Source organism: Miscanthus floridulus, chromosome 8 (genome assembly GCF_019320115.1).
Source record: "Miscanthus floridulus cultivar M001 chromosome 8, ASM1932011v1, whole genome shotgun sequence".
Classification (NCBI taxonomy): Eukaryota; Viridiplantae; Streptophyta; class Magnoliopsida; order Poales; family Poaceae; genus Miscanthus; species Miscanthus floridulus.
The window spans coordinates 50,170,718-50,190,187 of NC_089587.1; the positions used below are offsets into that span (position 1 = coordinate 50,170,718).

At 44.2% G+C, this 19,470-nt stretch overlaps 2 protein-coding genes across 5 annotated transcripts; one reads left to right on the plus strand and one right to left on the minus strand.

Moving 5' to 3' along the window:
• The first annotated feature begins 2,400 nt into the window (after positions 1 to 2,400).
• LOC136469034 (probable pectinesterase 8) lies at positions 2,401 to 3,074 on the plus strand. Its single transcript, XM_066467382.1, has 2 exons — positions 2,401 to 2,783; positions 2,891 to 3,074. Exons 1-2 carry the CDS (start codon positions 2,401 to 2,403, stop codon positions 3,072 to 3,074), a joined length of 567 nt encoding a protein of 188 aa, XP_066323479.1.
• Positions 3,075 to 14,937: 11,863 nt separating this feature from the next.
• LOC136476356 (UDP-N-acetylglucosamine diphosphorylase 1-like) lies at positions 14,938 to 18,732 on the minus strand. Of its 4 annotated transcripts, XM_066474156.1 has the most exons (13): positions 18,427 to 18,732; positions 18,269 to 18,323; positions 18,030 to 18,182; positions 17,278 to 17,367; positions 17,097 to 17,209; positions 16,767 to 16,983; positions 16,587 to 16,669; positions 16,428 to 16,505; positions 16,189 to 16,332; positions 16,054 to 16,121; positions 15,759 to 15,873; positions 15,479 to 15,632; positions 14,938 to 15,376 (listed from the first exon to the last, which is right to left on the minus strand). In XM_066474156.1, exons 7-13 carry the CDS (start codon positions 16,638 to 16,640, stop codon positions 15,279 to 15,281), a joined length of 711 nt encoding a protein of 236 aa, XP_066330253.1. In that variant the 5' UTR covers positions 16,641 to 16,669; positions 16,767 to 16,983; positions 17,097 to 17,209; positions 17,278 to 17,367; positions 18,030 to 18,182; positions 18,269 to 18,323; positions 18,427 to 18,732; the 3' UTR covers positions 14,938 to 15,278. The 4 variants fall into 4 exon arrangements, with proteins under 4 accessions (XP_066330253.1, XP_066330257.1, XP_066330252.1 ...); XM_066474160.1 differs by having other exon boundaries at positions 15,518 to 15,632; positions 18,269 to 18,732; XM_066474155.1 differs by having other exon boundaries at positions 18,269 to 18,732.
• Positions 18,733 to 19,470: the final 738 nt, after the last annotated feature.

A 19,470-nucleotide genomic window follows, 5' to 3' on the forward strand; every position in this document is an offset into this window, starting at 1 on the left:
TGTACCCCCATCGCCTTTCGTGGCATATAAGGGAATGCATGGGCTCTTGTAGAAAGGATCGATCGGATTGATCGGAACCCTAGGCTAGCACAGTGCTTCCCCTACACCTATCTCTCCCTCTCTATTCCTCCATTGTAAGAACTCTCATTTTGAGCATTCCTAACACGAAGAACATTGCTGTTGTACGTAGGGTTCAGAGGTCCGAACCAGGATAAACCCTCGCGTTTTGAGTGCTCGAGGACACCAGAGGCACACACATCGACCCACGCTGAACAACCCAATGATTGTCATGGTTACGAACCCACGATACCGGATAAATAGGTTTCACCGTAGGAAACCAAATGGGTTGACTTATGCTTAGTTTGCATACATATACACTCTTACGCTAAAGCGACATGGCATCTATATACTCTTATAAAGTTAAACCCTACTAGATGATTTTTCTCTTCATGCAAGGTATCCACATCATTTCCCACTAAGTGACTCACTAGATGTTCTATCTCCTCGTGCAAGGTGTCCACATCATTCCCCACTAAGTGACCTCCTAGATGTTATATCTCTTCATGCAAGGTGTCCACATCATTCCCCACTAAGTCCATATCATCCCTTATTAATTGCAAAAAATGTCCACGTCATCTCTATCATGTGCAATACTTTGTTTTATCACCTATTCCTCTATAATTAATCAAATATTTTATTGGTTTTCTTCTATTACTTATCGATATTTTACCAAATCCAATATAATAAAATAACAGTATACAGAATACTATATAGTAATGCTATGAATGTAACAGATTTATTTTTAACATAATCCCGTAGCAATGCGCGGGGCAGTCTTCTAGTTTAGATAGAAACATGAGTAATTATGTAAGAGTTTACATCACGGAGACAATACACTTCCAATTACGACGTTTCCCATTACGTACTTGTGTCATGCCAAGCAGGGTTTGTCTGTGTTCCCCTTGTCTTTACACATACTGCTTGGTGATGATATATACTTTCTTTCATATAGCGAAGATAGTTGGCTTAGCCTAATCATTCATAAAAAAAATATGCATATTAATCACTACACACCATCATGTAAATAGACCGGATGGTGGAGACAAACTAACGAGTAGTTTTCTACCTAGTAATAAGGGCCATCCTATGTCTTACGCTAGCAAGTACTCCCTTCATTCCAAATTATAAGATGTTTTGTCTTTTTTAGATTTATAGTTTTTGATATGTACTTAAATATACATGATGTTTAGATACATAGTAAAATTAATATATTTAGAAAAGTCAAAACATCTTATAATTTGGAATGGAGGAAGTAGTTTCCATATCATGTCATGTCATATGGAAATCACTATGGAAATTAGTGTTCTCAGTGCACTAAGAGTCTGTTTGGATCATCTAAAACTAAAGTTTATAGATGGACTAAAGTTTAATCCAGTGATGAGATACATAGACTAAAAGCAAGTTGCTTTCTTAGATAGACTCATATAATAGTCCATATCAGCTCACATTTGTCAATTAATGAACTAATTGCTAGTTGGGTTGAAAACTAAAAATTAGTCCGCTTTTTGGTGAGATTTAACTACTGGAGCAAAACATTAAAGTTCAAGTTGTTTCGTATGCAAGTCAAAGTTCAAAGTAGAGTTCTGCAATGCAAATTTGTTTAGATCTTTCTGGCAATGCAAATTACTGTTGCTGCTGTCCGGTGGTTGGCTTGACTCTGCGGCAAACAGTGAATCTTATTTGAAGCAATAGCGTGTAGAGTCTTTTTAGGCCATATAATGGTGACGTGCCCCTGTTCTTGTGTTTCTTATTGGCACTAAGTCAAAAGTTTGCCTGTTAATGACCTTCTGAAGCATCAAAAGGTGAGAGATTATTTTTGAAGGGAAACTATGGGACCCCAACGGTTTGGACTTGAGTAGGTTGAAAAAAGACATCAACTTTGACAAGAACGACGTTCAGCAGAATATATGACCCATGCTCTTTTTAGGCTCTTTAAATTCCATGGGTAGCGTAGCTACCGAGATCAATGCTGCGATATCTAGCTCGTTCTCTTCCTGATTTAGAGTGATTGCTCGATCTTAAGTGTACTTTCATTATTTCTTCTGTTCTGGGGTATACCCTATGAAGTGCTGCTGCTGCTGGAACATGCTTCTTTGAAGCAACAGCTTGGTCAGATCGCGCATAGATTCTGACAATGACCTGAAAAGAATTTTTCATCAGCTATGAAATGCTGTGGTTGTGTAGGCTACCCCATGTGCGACGTCTTAACCTTGAAGAAAGTAGATAGATTGTTTGCAAGGCATGCAATTCAAGCTTCTTGGTGCAGTGCATTTCATTTCATCATGTTAAAAGACCCCCAAAATCCAAGGATCGAATAGTGAACCCAGTTCATCTATGCAGATGAGCGCCAAGATCAATGGGGCAGCAGCAGCTGCTGCATTTCTGCTCTTCTACACTCACCTCTACTTCCCAACCACTGCTCATCTCTACTCCTCAACCACTCCATTGCCTGGAGCCCTCGTTAATCTTACAACGCCTTCCCTTCCATTATACCCGCTTTCGGTTGATTCCACCTCTACCCATCATCAGTATGGCTATAAATACAACCCGCTATGCGACGATTTCCCACCCGATTTTCCCCCGCCCGACACACCAGCAGTGTCGATCTTCTGTGTCGACCCCAATGGCTGTTGTGAATTCACAACTGTGCAGGCGGCGGTCGATGCAGTTCCAAGCCACAGCAGCAAGAGGAATGTTGTGTGGATAAACAGGGGCATCTACTTGTAAGCAGTTCTCCTTGTTCACGCCTTTAGATAGAGATTTCCTTCCCAGAATTCAGCATTGCGCTGTTACTGAGTGTACTGCTACTGAAGCTGCAGTGTTGTTGCAGTGGGAAAGTGACAGTCCCAGCTTCCAAGCCCAACATCACATTCCAAGGGCAGGGGTTTGACCAGACAGCGATTGCGTGGAACGATACTGCCAAGTCGCCGAACGACACGTTCTATAGCGCCTCAGTCTCTGTTTTCGCATCAGGATTCATTGCGAAGAACATAAGCTTCATTGTAACTGCCTAGATGCTGCACAATGTATTCTGCTAGGGCCTTGTTTAGATTGCAAATTTTTGTAATCTGGACACTGTAGCACGTTTTATTTGTATTTGATAAATTTTGTTTGATCATGGACTAACTAGACTCAAAAGATTCGTCTCGTGATTTACAACCAAACTGTACAATTAGTTATTTTTTTTACCTATATTTAATGCTCCATACATACGTCCAAAAATTGATGTGATGGAGAGAGAGTGAAAAAACTTGGAATTTAGAGGTCATCTAAACAAGGCCTAGGTTGCAGGCTTCACCTTGGGTTATATTAATAAATCTCCTGATCATTTGACACCAGAATGTAGCACCAATTCCAAGGCCTGGCGCTGTCGATGCACAGGCAGTGGCAATCAGGATCAATGGTGACCAAGCAGCATTCTGGGGTTGTGGTTTCTTTGGAGGGCAAGACACACTCCATGATGACAGAGGCCGGCATTACTTCAAGGAATGTTTCATCCAGGGCTCCATTGACTTTGTCTTTGGAGATACTAGGTGCCTAGGTCACTCTATGAAGTGAGTGAAGAAATACTTAAAAGGATTGTGAAAGGATCAAGATGTCCAAGAGAGGGGCTGAATTGGACTAATTCAAAATTTCTTTACAATAATTAAATCTTACGGTTAGCCCAATTAACCCCTTATGCCTAAAAAGTGTTTCTATTAATCTATCGCACAAAAGTTTAGCAACCTATGTTCCAATCCTACTCTAGCATGTCTATTCTATGAATGTAAATGACAAGAATTGAATTGCTCAAAGTAAATGCACAAAGTAAAGAGAGAAAGAGAAACGCGGCGATGTTTTGCCGAGGTATCGGAGAGTCGCCACTCTCCACTAGTCCTCGTTGGAGCACCCGCGCAAGGGTGTAGCTCCCCCTTGATCCGCGCAAGGATCAAGTGCTCTCTACGAGTTGATTCTTCGACACTCCGTCACGGTGAATCACCCACAACCGCTCACAACTTGAGTTGGGTCATCCACAAGCTCCGTCGAATGATCACCAAGCTCCCAATCACCAAGAGTAACAAGCACGAACTCTCACTTGACCACAACAAGCCTAATAAGAAGGGTGGATGCATACTTTGCTACTTTTGCTTTCACTAATGAGGGCTCTCTTTGGGATTCTCAAATCTCAATCATCTCACTAGCACCTTACTCTTCTTGGCACTCTCAAAGGTGTTTCTCAGCTGTTGAAATGAGCAAAAGTACCCCCACACACGAATGGAGGAAGTATTTATAACCATGGCTGAAAAACGAACCATTATGTGCCTCTGCGGGGTGACCGGACGCTCCGGTCATGTTGACCGGACGCTCCGGTCAGTTCTCTCCGAACTCTATTGTTTAAGTTGTGACCAGATGCGTCTGGTCGTGATTTTCCCTCTCTGTAACCTTACTAGAGTCGACCGAACGTTGGGACTCAGCGTCCGGTCGCACCAGACGATTTCACCTTGATTAAATGAACTGACCGAACTCTGCGCCAGCGTCCGATCACCCCGGAGCCAGCGTCCGGTCAGTATTTGACCCTCCATTCACTTTCAACTCTCGATCATATGTGAATGAAGTTTGCTCCAATGGATCTAAGGGCTTTATAGGAGCTACCTAGTGCTAGATTTAGCAAGTGTGCATCACACCTAACTCACTAGACTCACCTAGGTTAAGCTACTCGTCCATACCCCCCTTAATAGTATGGCCAAAGGAAAAATAAAGTCCTAAACTACTCTAAGTGTCTCTTCAACTCCAATCGACACTTAGAACTAGTCCATCCTTAACCTTACCGTCCATCCTTTGAAAACCAAAATGATTTCCATCGTAGGGGCATGACCACCATGATAGCCCAATCGATCTCTATTACTGTGACCTAAGTTAATTGCCTCTACAAAATACACGTTAGTCATAGTAATCACGTATTGTCATTAATTACCGAAACCCAACTAGGGGCCTAAATACTTTTAATCTCCTCCTTTTTGGTGATGGATGACAATACCACCTCGAGTATGTGAAAGAGTTGAGATTTTTAACATGCTTGGATCATATAAGCTTTTGTCAATAAGAACAAAAGAGTTAGGCAAACTTATATGACCCAAGCCAACATAATATACTCCAAAGGTATAAAATAAGCATGAGTACAAGTAATAAAGCTCATTTGCATCGGAGTTAAACACGGAAGCAAAGCAAATGAGCATAACACAAGTGATATGACATATAAAAGATTCAAAGTAGAGAGCACACATGTTAAATATCATGATCACGTAGATATCACTATCACATAAATATAGTTTGATGCATAAAAATAAATACACGAATGCATAATAGTGTATCACACATAAAAACTAAATAGAATACTAAGCTCCCCCTAAGTCGCTCCCCCTAAGTCTAACATACTCGATCCATCTCCCCCTTTGGCGTCAAACACCAAAACCTAAGGGTCGATCGGTGGGGCTACAGCGGACAAGTCGGACGCTGAGGTACGAGGAGCGAGCTGGAACTGTGTGCCATCATCATCTGATCCTGAGCTCTGAGCTGTCTAACCCTCTGTAGCTAGAAGTGATGCTGAAGCGGTCTGGGTCGGATCTAGAACTGGCACTGCCTGCTCTGATGATGCAACAGACGAAGGGAACGTCTCTATAGTCCTAGTAATAGGTGCAACTGTAGAAGGACCTAGGACATGTAGCTCTAGCGGAGTAGACTGCCCTATCAACTCACTAAATGAAGCACCAAGGCTCGTGTAAACTAGGGTGAGCACTGACAAACTCTGAGGCAGAGTAAAGCCCGTATGAAGAGGAGTAAACTGCGGGGCAGGCACTAGCAAAGCAAACCACTGGGACACCTGCTCTGTAGGTGAAGGAAACTATGGCGCTAGTGGTCCCTGACTCTGAAGCCTACTGGGCTGTAAAGCTTGAGTCATAGAAGTGGTGGCAGGCTGACCAAGCTAGGGCGAAGGCTATGGCGGTGGAGCCCCAATAGCTGTCACAACATGCTGCATAAACCCAAGTAACTGCTGCTACATGAGAAGCTGCTACTGATGCATGGCCTGCTGCTGCTATTGTATATCCTGCTGCTGCTGTTGCTATCGCTGGAACTAATCCTGCCTAGTCTAGAACTATGTGAAAGTAGCAGTGGTTTCCTAAGCCTGGCGAGCCTGATTCTGCCTCATCCGCTCAAGTATGGCAAGTAGAGCGGGGTCTGTCTGTGGTGTAGGTGAAGCTGAACTGGAGCTATAGGCCTCATGGTCATGTCATCGTGGAGGCATATGAGGGATATCGCGGTAGTCCTCATCTAAGCTATCACTGGGGTCGCTCTCGACCATCCCCTCCTGCTGAGCATCTAACTGCTCCTCCTCAGTAGCTGCTATGTCCCTGATAGTCTCATCTTGCTAGGCTATAGTCTTGGGCACCTCTAGACGACGACGCGGCTGGCTAGGAGTCCTCACTGCACTATGGCGAATCATCTGAGTCATGTTGTATGCAGGGAACTATGTAGTAGCACTACTATACTCTGCCAGTATCTTAGGTGGCCTCACAGTAACTGCCCGGTGGATCAAGAATGTAATCCAGTGAGCATATGACAGCTGTTTGTGACTCCTGAACCCCTTTGCAATAGTATCCTCCATCTCTGATAGGAGAAGATCCCAAATGTCAAACACAGTCTGCTGCATCAGAAAGTTCAGTAGCCATAGCTGTATGCGAGTCAAGCCCTCACGATACCCCATCCTCAGAAGCAGTGTCCTCCTCATAATAGCATTAAGCACTTTAGCAGTAGGAGTGAGATCACTGGGTGTCCTGCTCAACCCCTCGCCAAAAGGCTCTATGAAGCAATGGCGGACTAGATCTGTAGAGGGCATAAGACCGCCATGAGGGCATCTAGGAGGCGTTGTCTGTCCATAGCAAACCTCATGAAGCTGGATGGGCTGCTCCTGAAGCCTGAGTATCTCTCTAACCCTAGAGCTCATCAGCTTGTAATCTCTGCCTCTGAAAGCAAAGTGAATGAATCTGTGCTGCGGATCAATCCAGAGTGTAGCATAAAACTGACGGACCCAAGATGAAACATATAAGCATGTCCATCCAAGTAAATCTATCAGCCCTGGCAGGTAAGCTAAGTAAGGGTGAATATGCTCTCCAGCTGCTGCTACAATGGACTCAATGTTGCACACCCTCTAAAATCTGAATATAGCCCTACTGTTAAGATATGCATTATAAAAATCTTCCTGCAGTGGTGTGTAGAAGCCCTCTGAAGCTCGATCATCCCTCCTCAGCAGGAACCACTGCTCAAAGTCCACAAATCTGAGCTGCTGCACCTGCTTAGCCGTGGCGGCCCTCAAATCAAGATGAGTCACTAGAGGCGGACCCTGTAGTCTAGGCGGCGGACGAGAACCCCTCCGATGTGTCTCTAACCTCGGTGTGACTGGAGCACGGGTATGATCAGAGCGGTGAAGCTGTGGCTGAGGTGCCTGCTCTGTCTCCTTGGCCTGCTCTCCCTCCTGAGTCTGCTCTGCTGGCTGTGGCTGCTGCTGTGACTCCCTTTGAGGCTAACTCTCATCAATAGCCACACACCGTCCTCCAACCATGACAGTCCCAGCTGGACCACTATGACGGCGCTCAACCTACTCAAGTGCAACCCTCATAGATGGAGAAAGCTGATCTACAATAGCAACACCACTCCGAGCACCTCCTCTCTCTATGCGCTCTACGGTCTTTGCAACTATGGCTGCTCTCACTGTATCTGCATTAGGGTACTTGTGCTTCCTTGTTGCTAGCTTCTTTATCGCCTTGCCTTTTGCATCTGTAGGCTAGCGAGGCGGGGGCCTTGTATCCTCATCACCGGGACCTCCTCTAACATTCTTAACATGAGCCATCTGATGAAGCTGAAAAGAACAACTACTCTGACAAGAATCAACTGACAACTATCACTTCCGAGGATTGGCCTCGATCCGTACTCATGAGCTTGGCCCCGAGTTAACTATCAACTGCCAAAGGGACCACAACGGCACCGACTCGTTATATGATAGAATAGATAGGATATACAAATAAATACAATATATCTGAGATACGAAACCCTAAGAAAGCAAGCAATAGATACGAAATCAGAAATGAGGGCTTGCTACCTGACGAACCGGTGAATCGACGAGAAAAGGAATGAATCGGGGAACCACCAGGTTGGCACTACAAAGGTAGGGTTCTGGCAAGGCATTGTGCCATGAGTCGACGGTGCACTGCTGTGAAGATGCTCAATGAGTAGTGGCTAGGGCGTTGACGAGGTTCTTGAGGCGGTGCTAGCATTAGGGCACGGGAGCAGAGAGTACGGTGGCAGCACTGATGCACGGGGGCGGTGCTGGTGAGGCAGCGCTGCTGCTGTGGGAGCTCGGCGGTGTGCGGGCATGGGAAGCCGCGGCGTGGCGGTGAGTGGTGGCGCAGTTGTGGGCAGGTGGCGTGGGGTGATGTCGCGGCAGCACGGGCATGGGAGCAGGGTGGCGCGGTGAGCTGTGGAGGCACAGCTAGGGCACACGGCGCAGCGGCTCGGGTACGGTGAAGTCGACATGGTGGATTAGGTTAAACACAGCGCGGCACTACAGTTATATGGGGTCCCCTGATGAAATAGATAAGAAAACAGAGAAGAAACTGGATCCCATATGTTTTCTACTGACCGAACGCTCCGGTGGCAGCGATCGGACGCTACCACCTAGCGTCCGGTCGATTCCAGAGAGGTCTAAAACCCCTGGAATCGTGACCGGACGCGTCCGATCACCACTGACCGGACGTAGGTAGAGTCCGGTCGATCTTGACTTCGTCTTCTTCGCTTGATCAGACGCTGGATCACCATCTGACCGAACGTTGGACTTCAGAGTCCGGTGCAGCGTCTAGTCACTCTTTTTCCAGCAAATCTTCAAAGTCCTTCGTGCTGCCTGTTCCCAATCAAGTCCCAACTTCAATAAGATTCAAATAAACACCAATTGGGACTGATGTGAGTGACCTCTCTCAAACCCTCAAAATTTTCAAAATATTTTGCCTTAGGCTATAATTCATTTTAAGAAAATAGGCAATAAGAGGGCAATTAAAGATAAATGACAAAGCAACATTCATGCATATGCAATGCAATACTTGAAGGTAAATCTAGTTGCTTGTCAAGTTTGATCCAAGGTTAAGCTTCTTCACTCGCTTTATGGCGGTTATCTTAACCATGTTAGACAAGCCCTATATGCATTACCAAAGATAAAACATGTTGTATATTACAATGCAATGCAAGGGACAATACAAGCTCATTTTTTAGTGAAGTTACTGAAATCAAGAACATTGAGCTCATTCCGCAATCGATAAAAAGTCACCTCATCTACCGGTTTAGTGAAGATATCCGCCAATTGATCCTCGGTCCTTATACCTTCTAATGAAATATCACTCTTTGCAACATGATCTCTAAGAAAGTGATGGCGGATATCTATGTGCTTGGTGCGAGAGTGTTGAACCGCATTATTTGCAAGTTTTACCGTATTTTCATTGTCGCACAAAAGAGGTACTTTTTCTAGAACTACACCATAGTCTAGCAAAGTTTGTTTCATATAAAGAATTTGTACACAACAAGCACCCGTGGCAATATATTCCACTTCGGCAGTGGACAAAGCCACACTATTTTGTTTCTTGAAGGACGACACAAGTGATCTACCAAGCAAATGGCACCCTCCGGATGTGCTTTTTCTATCCACTTTGCAACCGGCATAATCCGAATTGGAATAGCCAACTAATTCAAATATAGCTCCTTTGGGATACCAAAGGCCAATGCTTGGTGTGTGTTTAAGATACCTAATGATTCTTTTAACGGCAATTAAATGAGTTTTCCTGAGGATTAGCTTGAAATCTAGCACACATACACACACTAAACATGATGTCGGGCCTAGATGCGGTTAAATATAACAAGCTATCAATCATAGAGCGGTAGAGAGTTTAATCAACTGTGTTATCTCTCTCATCTAGGTCGAGATGTCTATTAGTTGGCATTAGTGTCTTGATTGGCTTACATTCATCCATTTTGAATCTTTTGAGAAGATCCTTAGTATACTTTTCTTGAGAGATGAAAATTCCTTCTCTCATTTGCTTGACTTGAAAACCAAGAAAGAATGTAAGTTCTCCAATCATTGACATCTTGAACTCCTTCGACATTAATTCACCAAATTCTTTACAAGAGTCTTTATTTGATGATCCAAAGATGATATCATTAACATACACTTGACAAATGAAGATATGCCCATCAAGCTTCTTGGTGAATAATGTGGTATCGATCTTCTCAATGGTAAAGCCCTTCTCAATAAGGAAGTTCCAAAGGCGCTCATACCAAGCTCTAGGGCTTGCTTAAGCCCATATAACGCCTTGAACAATCTATAAACATGATTAAGATATCTAGGTCTTTAAACCTGGAAGGTTGATCAACATAGACTAGTTCATTAATAAAGCCATTTAAAAATGCACTTTTCACATCCATTTGATATAGTTTCATATCATAATGTGATGCATATGCAAAGAGAATACGAATGGCTTCTAGTCTTGCAACTGGTGCAAAGGTCTCTCCAAAATCCAAACCTTAAACTCAAGAGAACCCCTTTGCAGCTAGTATTGCCTTGTTCCTCACAACTACGCCTTGATCATCTTGCTTGTTGTGAAACACCTACTTTGTTCTAATGACTCTTGCACCTTTTAGTCGCTCTTCAAGAGTCCAAACTTCATTGCGGGTGATGTTGTTCAACTCTTTATGCATGGCATTTATCCAATCTAGATCTTGAAGAGCTTCTTCTACCTTAGTAGGCTCAAAGCAAGAGACAAAAGAGTGATGTACAATAAATAAAGCAAGTTTTTGTGAGCGAGTCATTACTCCCTTTGATGGACTCCCTATGATGAGATCTTGTGGATGATCTTGTAGTAGAGGTATGTTTCTTCTATTGACCACTTGATGAGAAGGTTGTGGAGCATCACCATCTTGTGCTTATACCACCATTTGATCATGGCAGATATGAGTGTCTTCATTTTCTACTCTCCTATCTTTTTCACCATCTTATGACATATTTGATGAAGAAGGTGGAGCAATCACTTATACATTATCTTCATCATCTTTAGGCTCGATGTCTCCAACCGGAATGTTCTTCATAGCCTCCCTCAATGGTTCATCATCTATGAAAGCATCTAGGCGTCTAGTTGGGTTTCAGTGATTAATGACAATATATGATTACTATGACTAACGTGTGTTTTGCAGAGGCAATTAAGTAAGGTCATGGTAATAGAGATCAATTGAGCTATCATGGTGGTCATGCCCCTACGATGGAAATCATTTTGATTTTCAAAGGATGGACGACAAGGTTAAGGATGGACTAGTTCTAAGTATCGTTTGGTGTTGAAGAGACACTTAGAGTAGTTTAGGACTTTATTTTTCCTTTGGTCGTACTATTAAGGGGGGTATGGATGGGTAGCTTGACCTAGGTGAGTCTAGTGGGTTAGGTGTGGTGCACACTTGCTAAACCTAGCACTAGGTAGCTCCTAAAAAGCCCTTAGATCCATTGGAGCAAACTTCATTCACGTATGATCGAAAGTTGGAAGTAAATGGAGGGTCAAATGCTGACCGGACGCTGGCTTCAGTGTGACCGGACACTGGCGTAGAATCCGGTCAGTTTATTTGATCAAGGTGAAGTCGTCTAGAAGTGATCGGACGCTGAGAGGTGAAGTGACCAGACGCTGAGGGCCAGCGTCCGGTCGACTCTAGTAAGGTTCTAGAGAGGGAAAATCACGACCGGCCATGTCCGGTCAGTGCTGACCGGACGCTGTCCAGCGTCCGGTCACTATTTATCACTAGAATTCGGGGTGAACTAACCGGCGTGTCCGGTCAACATGAGTCATCTTTCCTTTTGTATGGCTTGTTTTTCTTCTTCTCATCTTCTTCTTCATTACTTGAGTCATCTTTTTGCCCTTGTATTTGTTCTTGAACTTGTCTTTTTTGGGCTTGGTGCATTGGTGTGCTAGATGACTAAGTTCTCCACAATTATAGCAATCTATCTCAGAGATTGGCTTTCTTCTAGAGCTAGTGAAGAACTTTTTCTTGTCATCGAACTTGTTGCCACTCTTGTTGAGCTTCTTTAGCATCTTAGCGGTTTTTCTCACCATGAGGGCAAGACTTGCATCATCAACTTCATCATCACTTGAGCTCTCATACTCAAGTCTTGCTTTGCCCTTCTCTTGGCTAGCTTTGAATGCTAAGTCCTTGTCTTTCTTCTTGGTAGAGGATGAGCCATCTTATGGTGTGATGTGCATATACATCTCATGAGCATTGATCTTTTCCAAGATTTATATCGGTGTAGCGGTAGAAAGATCACCTTGATGAAGCACGGTCACAATATGCCCATATTTGTCAATGGGAAGGACACTCAAGATCTTTCTTACAACATCGTATGGTTACATTTGAGTGAGTCCAAGTCCATTGACTTCCTCTACAAGAACATTCAAGCGTGAATACATTTTATTAGCACATTCTTTAGGAAGTATCTCAAAAGAGTTAAGCTTTTTTTATGATAAGATGATAGCGTTCCTCACGCTCGCTCTTTGTTCCTTCATAGAGCGCACAAACGTCCGACTATAGTGCATGGACGTCTTTGTGGTTCCTCACCCGGTTAAACGCATCTTTGCAAAGGCCTCTAAAAATGGTATTTCGAACCTTTGCATTCCATTTCTCGTAATTCACCTCATCGCCTTGTAGGTGTGTAGCATCCTGAGGTTTTGGGAAGCCATGTGAGGCAGCTCTAAGTATTCCAACATCTAGAGCTTCTAAGTACGCCTCCATGCGAATTTTCCAATATGGAAAATCATCCCCCTCAAAGATAGGAGGAGGTCCATCCTCGTGAGACATCTTTCTCTAGGTGGTTAAGCCTAAATACGTGAGCACGAGGATCTGATACCAACTGAAAGGATCAAGATGCCCAAAAGGGGGGTGAATTGGGCTAATTCTAAATTTCTTTGCAATAATTAAATCCTATTGTTAGCCCAATTAACCCCGTGTGCCTAGAAAGTATTTCTAATGTTCTACCGCACAAAAAGTCTTACAACCTAAGTTCCAATCCTACTCTAGCATGACAATTCTATGAATGTAAAGATAAGTATTGAATTACTCAAAGTAAAGAGAGAAGGAGGAACGCGGTGATATTTTACCGAGGAATCGGAGAGTCGTCACTCCCCAATAGTCCTTGTTGGAGCACCCGCACAAGGGTGTAGCTCCCCCTTGATCCATGCAAGGATCAAGTTCTCTCTACGGGTTGATTCTTCGATACTCTATCGCGGTGAATCACCCACAACCGCTCACAACTTAAGTTGGATCATCCACAAGCTCCGTCGGATGATCACCAAGCTCCCAATCACCACCAAACCGTCTAGGTGATGGCGATCACCAAGAGTAACAAGCACGAACTCTCACTTGACCACAACAAGCCTAATGAGAAGGGTGGATGCACACTTTGCTACTCTTGATCTCACTAATGAAGGCTCTCTTTGGGATTCTCAAATCTCAATCACCTCACAAGAACCTTGCTATTTTTGGCACACTCAAAGGTATTTCTCAGCTGTTGAAATAAGCAAAAGTACCCCCACACACGAATGGAGGAAGTATTTATAACATGGGCTGAAAAACGAACCGTTATGTGCCTCTGCGGGGTGACCGGACGCTCCGGTCATGTTGACCGGACGCGCCGGTCAGTTCACCCCGAATTCCAGTGATCAAATAGTGACCGAACGTTGGATAGCGTCCGGTCAGCACTGACCGGACGCGTCCGGTCGTGATTTTTCCTCTCTGAAACCTTACTGGAGTCGACCGGACACTGGCCCTCAGCGTCCGGTCACTTCACCTCTCAGTGTCCGGTCACTTCCAGATGACTTCACCTTGATCAAATGAACTAACCGGACTCTGCGCCAACGTCCGATCACACCGAAGCCAGCGTCCGGTCAGTATTTGACCCTCCATTCACTTCCAACTTTCGATCATATGTGAATGAAGTTTGCTCCAATAGATCTAAGGGCTTTTTAGGAGCTATCTAGTGCTAGGTTTAGCAAGTGTGCACTACACCTAACCCACTAGACTCACATAGGTCAAGATACCAATCCATACCCCCCCTTAATAGTACGGTCAAAGAAAAAACAAAGTCCTAAACTACTCTAAGTGTCTCTTCAACACCAAACGACACTTAGAACTAATCAATCCTTAACCTTGTCGTCCATCCTTTGAAAACCGAAACGATTTCCATCGTAGGGGCATGACTATCATGATAGCCCAATCGATCTCCATTAACATGACCTAACTTAATTGCCTCTGCGAAACACACGTTAGTCATAATAATCATGTATTGTCATTAATCACCGAAACCCAACTAGGGACCTAGATGCTTTCAACAGTAATCACGTATTGTCATTAATCACCGAAACCCAACTAGGGGCCATATTCTCGGGTCGTCTTTGCCTACACATCAATGTCAGACATCATAGCTTCTGAAGGATGGAATGACTGGAATGACCACACAAGAGATCAGTATGCATCCTCCAATGTTAGTTTTTATTCTTATCTGCAAAACAGAAAGTACATTGACATCAGCTTTTGTGCAATTTGAATTTTCAGGACTGTATTTTACGGAGAGTACAAGTGTACAGGTGATGGCGCAAACCTGGCAGATAGAGTGCCTTATGCTCAGAAGCTTAGTGATTTGCAAGTGTTACCTTACCTGAACACATCTTTCATTGATGGAGATCAATGGCTGAAACCATACTGTGACTCACTAATATCTACTTGAAGCAATTCTAGGCAAAGAGCTGGATCACAGACTTGAAACAGGGAAAACAGAACATCTCATTGTTTGATTTTTCTCACATCGTAGTTCATAGAATCAAGAATTACAATTGTGAAAACATAATAAATATTGGTACATATGCTGTTTTCAACAAATATTACACAAAAGCATGTCATAATCTACATTTGAACAGCACATGAGAATGCAATACGCATTAATGCTAGGGGAGAAAGGAGGCAACTTCAGGCGTTGCATTACAATATTTGATCCTTGCATAACATACAATAGTTGACTAATATCAACATCCTATTTGCAAGAGTAGTCATGTTGTAATCAAAATTGGGCAGATCTCATCTTCCTGTATTCAGAATGCTTCCAACAACTACTATGCCTAGAATGAAATCTCACTTGGTGCATGGAATGTTCTTCCTCTGCATATGGCTTCTAGATTCTCTCCAACATAAGAGCAAAGCGGAGAAACTTCAACTCCTGGAAGTACAGGCAATGTTTTAACAACAACCAATGAGTTCCCATCTAAAATATTCTTACTTTGTTGATAGATTCCAAAACACATACTAGGGCTGCAATTACCTGTCATATACAAGGGCACAGAATGAGTCAAGAAGTCACCTGCAGCAACCCATCGGCTATGAAGCCGAAGCAGCATTAATCTGGCACTATCAGGAGTGTCATAAGTTGCACCATTAGCATTCTTCACTGGCGCAAATTCCTCCTCACGCAAAACCTGTAAATTTAGGTGTCAACAAACTCCGATAAAATATTTCCAAGTGATAACTACTATGTGCTTTCAGAAATGAGATGAAAGAAGAATATGGCTTTATTTTGAGCAATAGTTCATAAGAAATCAAACCTCAAAAAGAGCTGTTGAAGGAGAATAGTTGAACACATCAAATATAAATTGTTCAAGCTTTAAGCCTGATGTGTACCCATGGACTGAAGGAATTCTCTTCTCAGCTAGATGGTAACTGCACACAAACAATGGATAAAATTATAAGCCAACATTCTATTATTAATTGTTGGTTTAAGATTGACAGAAATAACAGGTTCTCCAAAAAAAAATGCAGCAATTACATTATATATTAAATAAAGGATTAAACGCAACATGAATGGATAAAGTCAAGAATAAGGAAAAAAGGAATACTCACATGCTATCCTTTTCAAGACTGTTTGTCACTTGGTTCAGAAAATCCAAAGTGAACATATGCAAGCAGACCTATGAAATAAAAGAAATACACAATTGTTAGTGCATATATAGTGGGGGAGGGGTGTAGGAATTATACATTGCTCCAGCAATAACGAAGGCGGCCAGTAGTTTGATTGATTTCAGTTGTCATAGCTGCATCCATTTCACTGTATTCAACTACAGAGAGGGGTCCACCCTTTCCACCCTGAACAAATACTCCAACTTTCTCTTGTGGATATGCCTGAACAGCACAGCACGTAATGTAAACACTCATTGAGACACATAGTTCAATAGCAAACTGCCAATCTATTAGGCACGGGAAATCTATGGCCCTACCTTCCTGACAACCTTAGCAGCAGCAGATGCACCTCTGTCAATGAAGTATCCTAGGAATGTTGGATCTGCAACACGGACCTGTATCAAATAAATTAATTATTTAATGACAATAGAAAAAGGAAGGCTCCATGAAATAAACTGTATAGAAAGCATACTTACCAATACATTATCAACTCCATAGCAATCTACATACTTAACACCTTTTGCAGCCATATCATCGAGCAACCTTTTAGATTTTAGAGCTGGGTACAGCCAAAGAAAAAAAAAACAAGCACAAAGTCATGACTAACATTAATAGCATACATTTATGATTTAATGCATCATGATTTAGGGGATTACCAGCATATACTCCGCCATTGCCATCGGGAGCCTTTGCTACCTGGTTTTCAGCATGATGGCCCCGTTCGGCTTACCTTATAATCCGCACTATTCAGCTTGTTTTTTTCAGCTGGAACAGTGTTTTTCTCTCACAACAATTCAGCCAGAACAGTGTTTTTCAGCCAATTTCAGCCAAGTTTCAGCAAGCCGAACGGGGACCCTGCTGGAAAAATGTCACCTGCGAAGACACGAATAAAATCAGCTGTAATTCTTATAGTAGTATTTAGGAAATTCATGTATCAAAGTCAAAGAATATATGATCACAACAAAGAATCATGTAATTATTCTTACTTCATTAGACTCTAAACCAAAATATCTGTGGGTTTCAAAGAACTTTCGGGTCGCTTCATCGGTAAAGGGACTAGTCATTATATACCAGTGAATTGGCACTGTGCTACCTGGGGCTGCAAGTAGTTAAGAACAGTTTTAGTGAAAGAATGATTAATTAAAAAAGCGTTTAAAACTAATTTACCATCAGTGCATTGAGCAGCCAGCTTCTGAATACACAAAATCCGTTCAGCTTGTAGTTGGAAAAGTGACTTCCTAGATGGAAGCCCGATGCCTAAGCAGCAATCAGAGAGGAAATGAACACTATGAATATTGATTAATAAAAGACTTATGGAGTTTTAGGTGTTCCTCAAAAAGTGATACCATATTCTGGTAGCTAAGTGAACAAACAAATGCAGATGACACATGCAAAATTATTATCCTCACATCGATCACAAGGAAATTAAGAGAACATGGGATGGTGTAGTATTGTTGTTCTATGTATAATCTACAATGAGAATAAAAGAAATCTGTAAAGTATACATTCACCCCAAAAAATTGTTCCCTTGTAGGTCTATTTTCATAGCACTATTTGAAGAAAGCAAAAGTAAGATTCAATGGCTTGGGTGGAAAGACTTACTGAAACATCCCTTAGGTGGTGTTTGGATACAGGGATATAGGTGGTGAGATAGGGAAAGGGAAATGAATGAACGACTAGGATTAAATGAGGCGTAAAGAATGGATGGCTAAGATACAATGTTCTCTATCCCAATCCCTATCCCTATCCCTATCCAAACGAGCGGTTAGGGTCAGAACTGCCAAGCCTAGTCCCCTGTCCACAATTGATATAAAAAACAAAGAGCAAGTACGTAGTACGTAACATGAGTGTATGAGTGTTTTCCACCATACTGTAGTACATAACATGGACAACCACATAGCAAGTGAGTCCTAGAATACCTGGCCACCAGCCAACAAACACAACGGCCAACTTCCCCTCTGAAATGGCTCTCAAGCCCCTCCTCCACCACCTTTCTTTGTCCTCAGGAGTTCTGTCGTCCACCGTCAAGACATTTGACTCCGGCACAGGCTCAAAGGTCGGTACAGGAGCACCTGTACTTGCATTAAAACGCCATCAAATATTTGAGCACTAACTGGAACTTATATTGCGTACTGAAGCATGCTAAGTGAAAGCTCACCTTGTGATCTAAGCGAGCATCGGACGATCTGATCAATCCTAGGAAGATCTAGGCTCTGAAATTTGAATCATAAAGGAAGTCAGACGCAGTCAATCAGGGAAGTTCAGTGACACGTCCTTGAGCCTCTCCAGCAGCTCCTGCGGCGGCCAGCGCCCCACCTCCCAGCCGCCGGGGCCAGCGCCCGAGCCGCCGCCACCATCTCCGTCATCTCTCAAGCCGCAGCAGCAACCCCCACCGAGGAAGAGAGATCACAAGATCCACGACACGACTGGGCAGTGATGATCTACGGCGGGTACGATCCGATCTCGGGGCCGCCGATTAATTAGGACGAGGCTGACTGATTAGCGTCGTGATTGGATCGTGTCAGCGTGGGATGAGGAGACAGGAGAGGTGCTCTGCACTCTGCAGTGCAGTTCGGTGGTCGGCGTGCCGGCAGCGGCAGATGCCCATATTCCATTGAGAGAATTCCAGTTTGACGTCGACAAATGACCCTTTTCTTTCTTTGCCCTCAAAAATTTTTCGTTTCCTATTTGACACCGAGTTCAACTTTCATTCCTTACATGACACTCTGTTGCATTTTTCATCTGGTCACCGTTAACTGCGCTGTGAAAAGACGATTTTGCCCCTATGGGCCCCACCACCCTTCTCCCTCCTCTCCTCCTCTAGGCCGTCGCATCGTCCCCACATCAGGCGATGGCCGGCCGCAGCGCTATCCTGGTCCGTGCCGTGCTCCGCGTCCCCTCCGCGGCGGCGTCCGACGACGACGGCGAGTGCGAGTGCGACGACGAGGAGGCGACGGTGGCCGTGCACGTGCGGCCGTGGCTGCTATGGTGGCGGCGCGGGTCCAAGCGCTTCCACGTGCGGGGCCGCCGCGTGGTGTACCTGTCCTGGGACCTCTCCCGCGCGCGCTTCCCGCCCTCGAGCAGCTCCCCGGAGCCCTGCTCGGGGTACTTCGTCGCCGTCGTGGTGGACGGCGAGATGGCGGTCGTCGCGGGGGACATGGCGGAGGAGGGCTACAGGAAGACCAAGGCGCGACGCCCGCTCGGGCCGAGCACGTGTCCATGCGCGACGGCGGAGGACGCGGGCACCGAACCTGCGTCGTTGTGCGCGGCATGCAGCGGGAGATCTCGGTGGATCTCGTCTCGCGCGCCGCCGCCCAGGGCGGCCAGGGGCGGGAGCGGGACAAGGCCGAGGTCGGCATG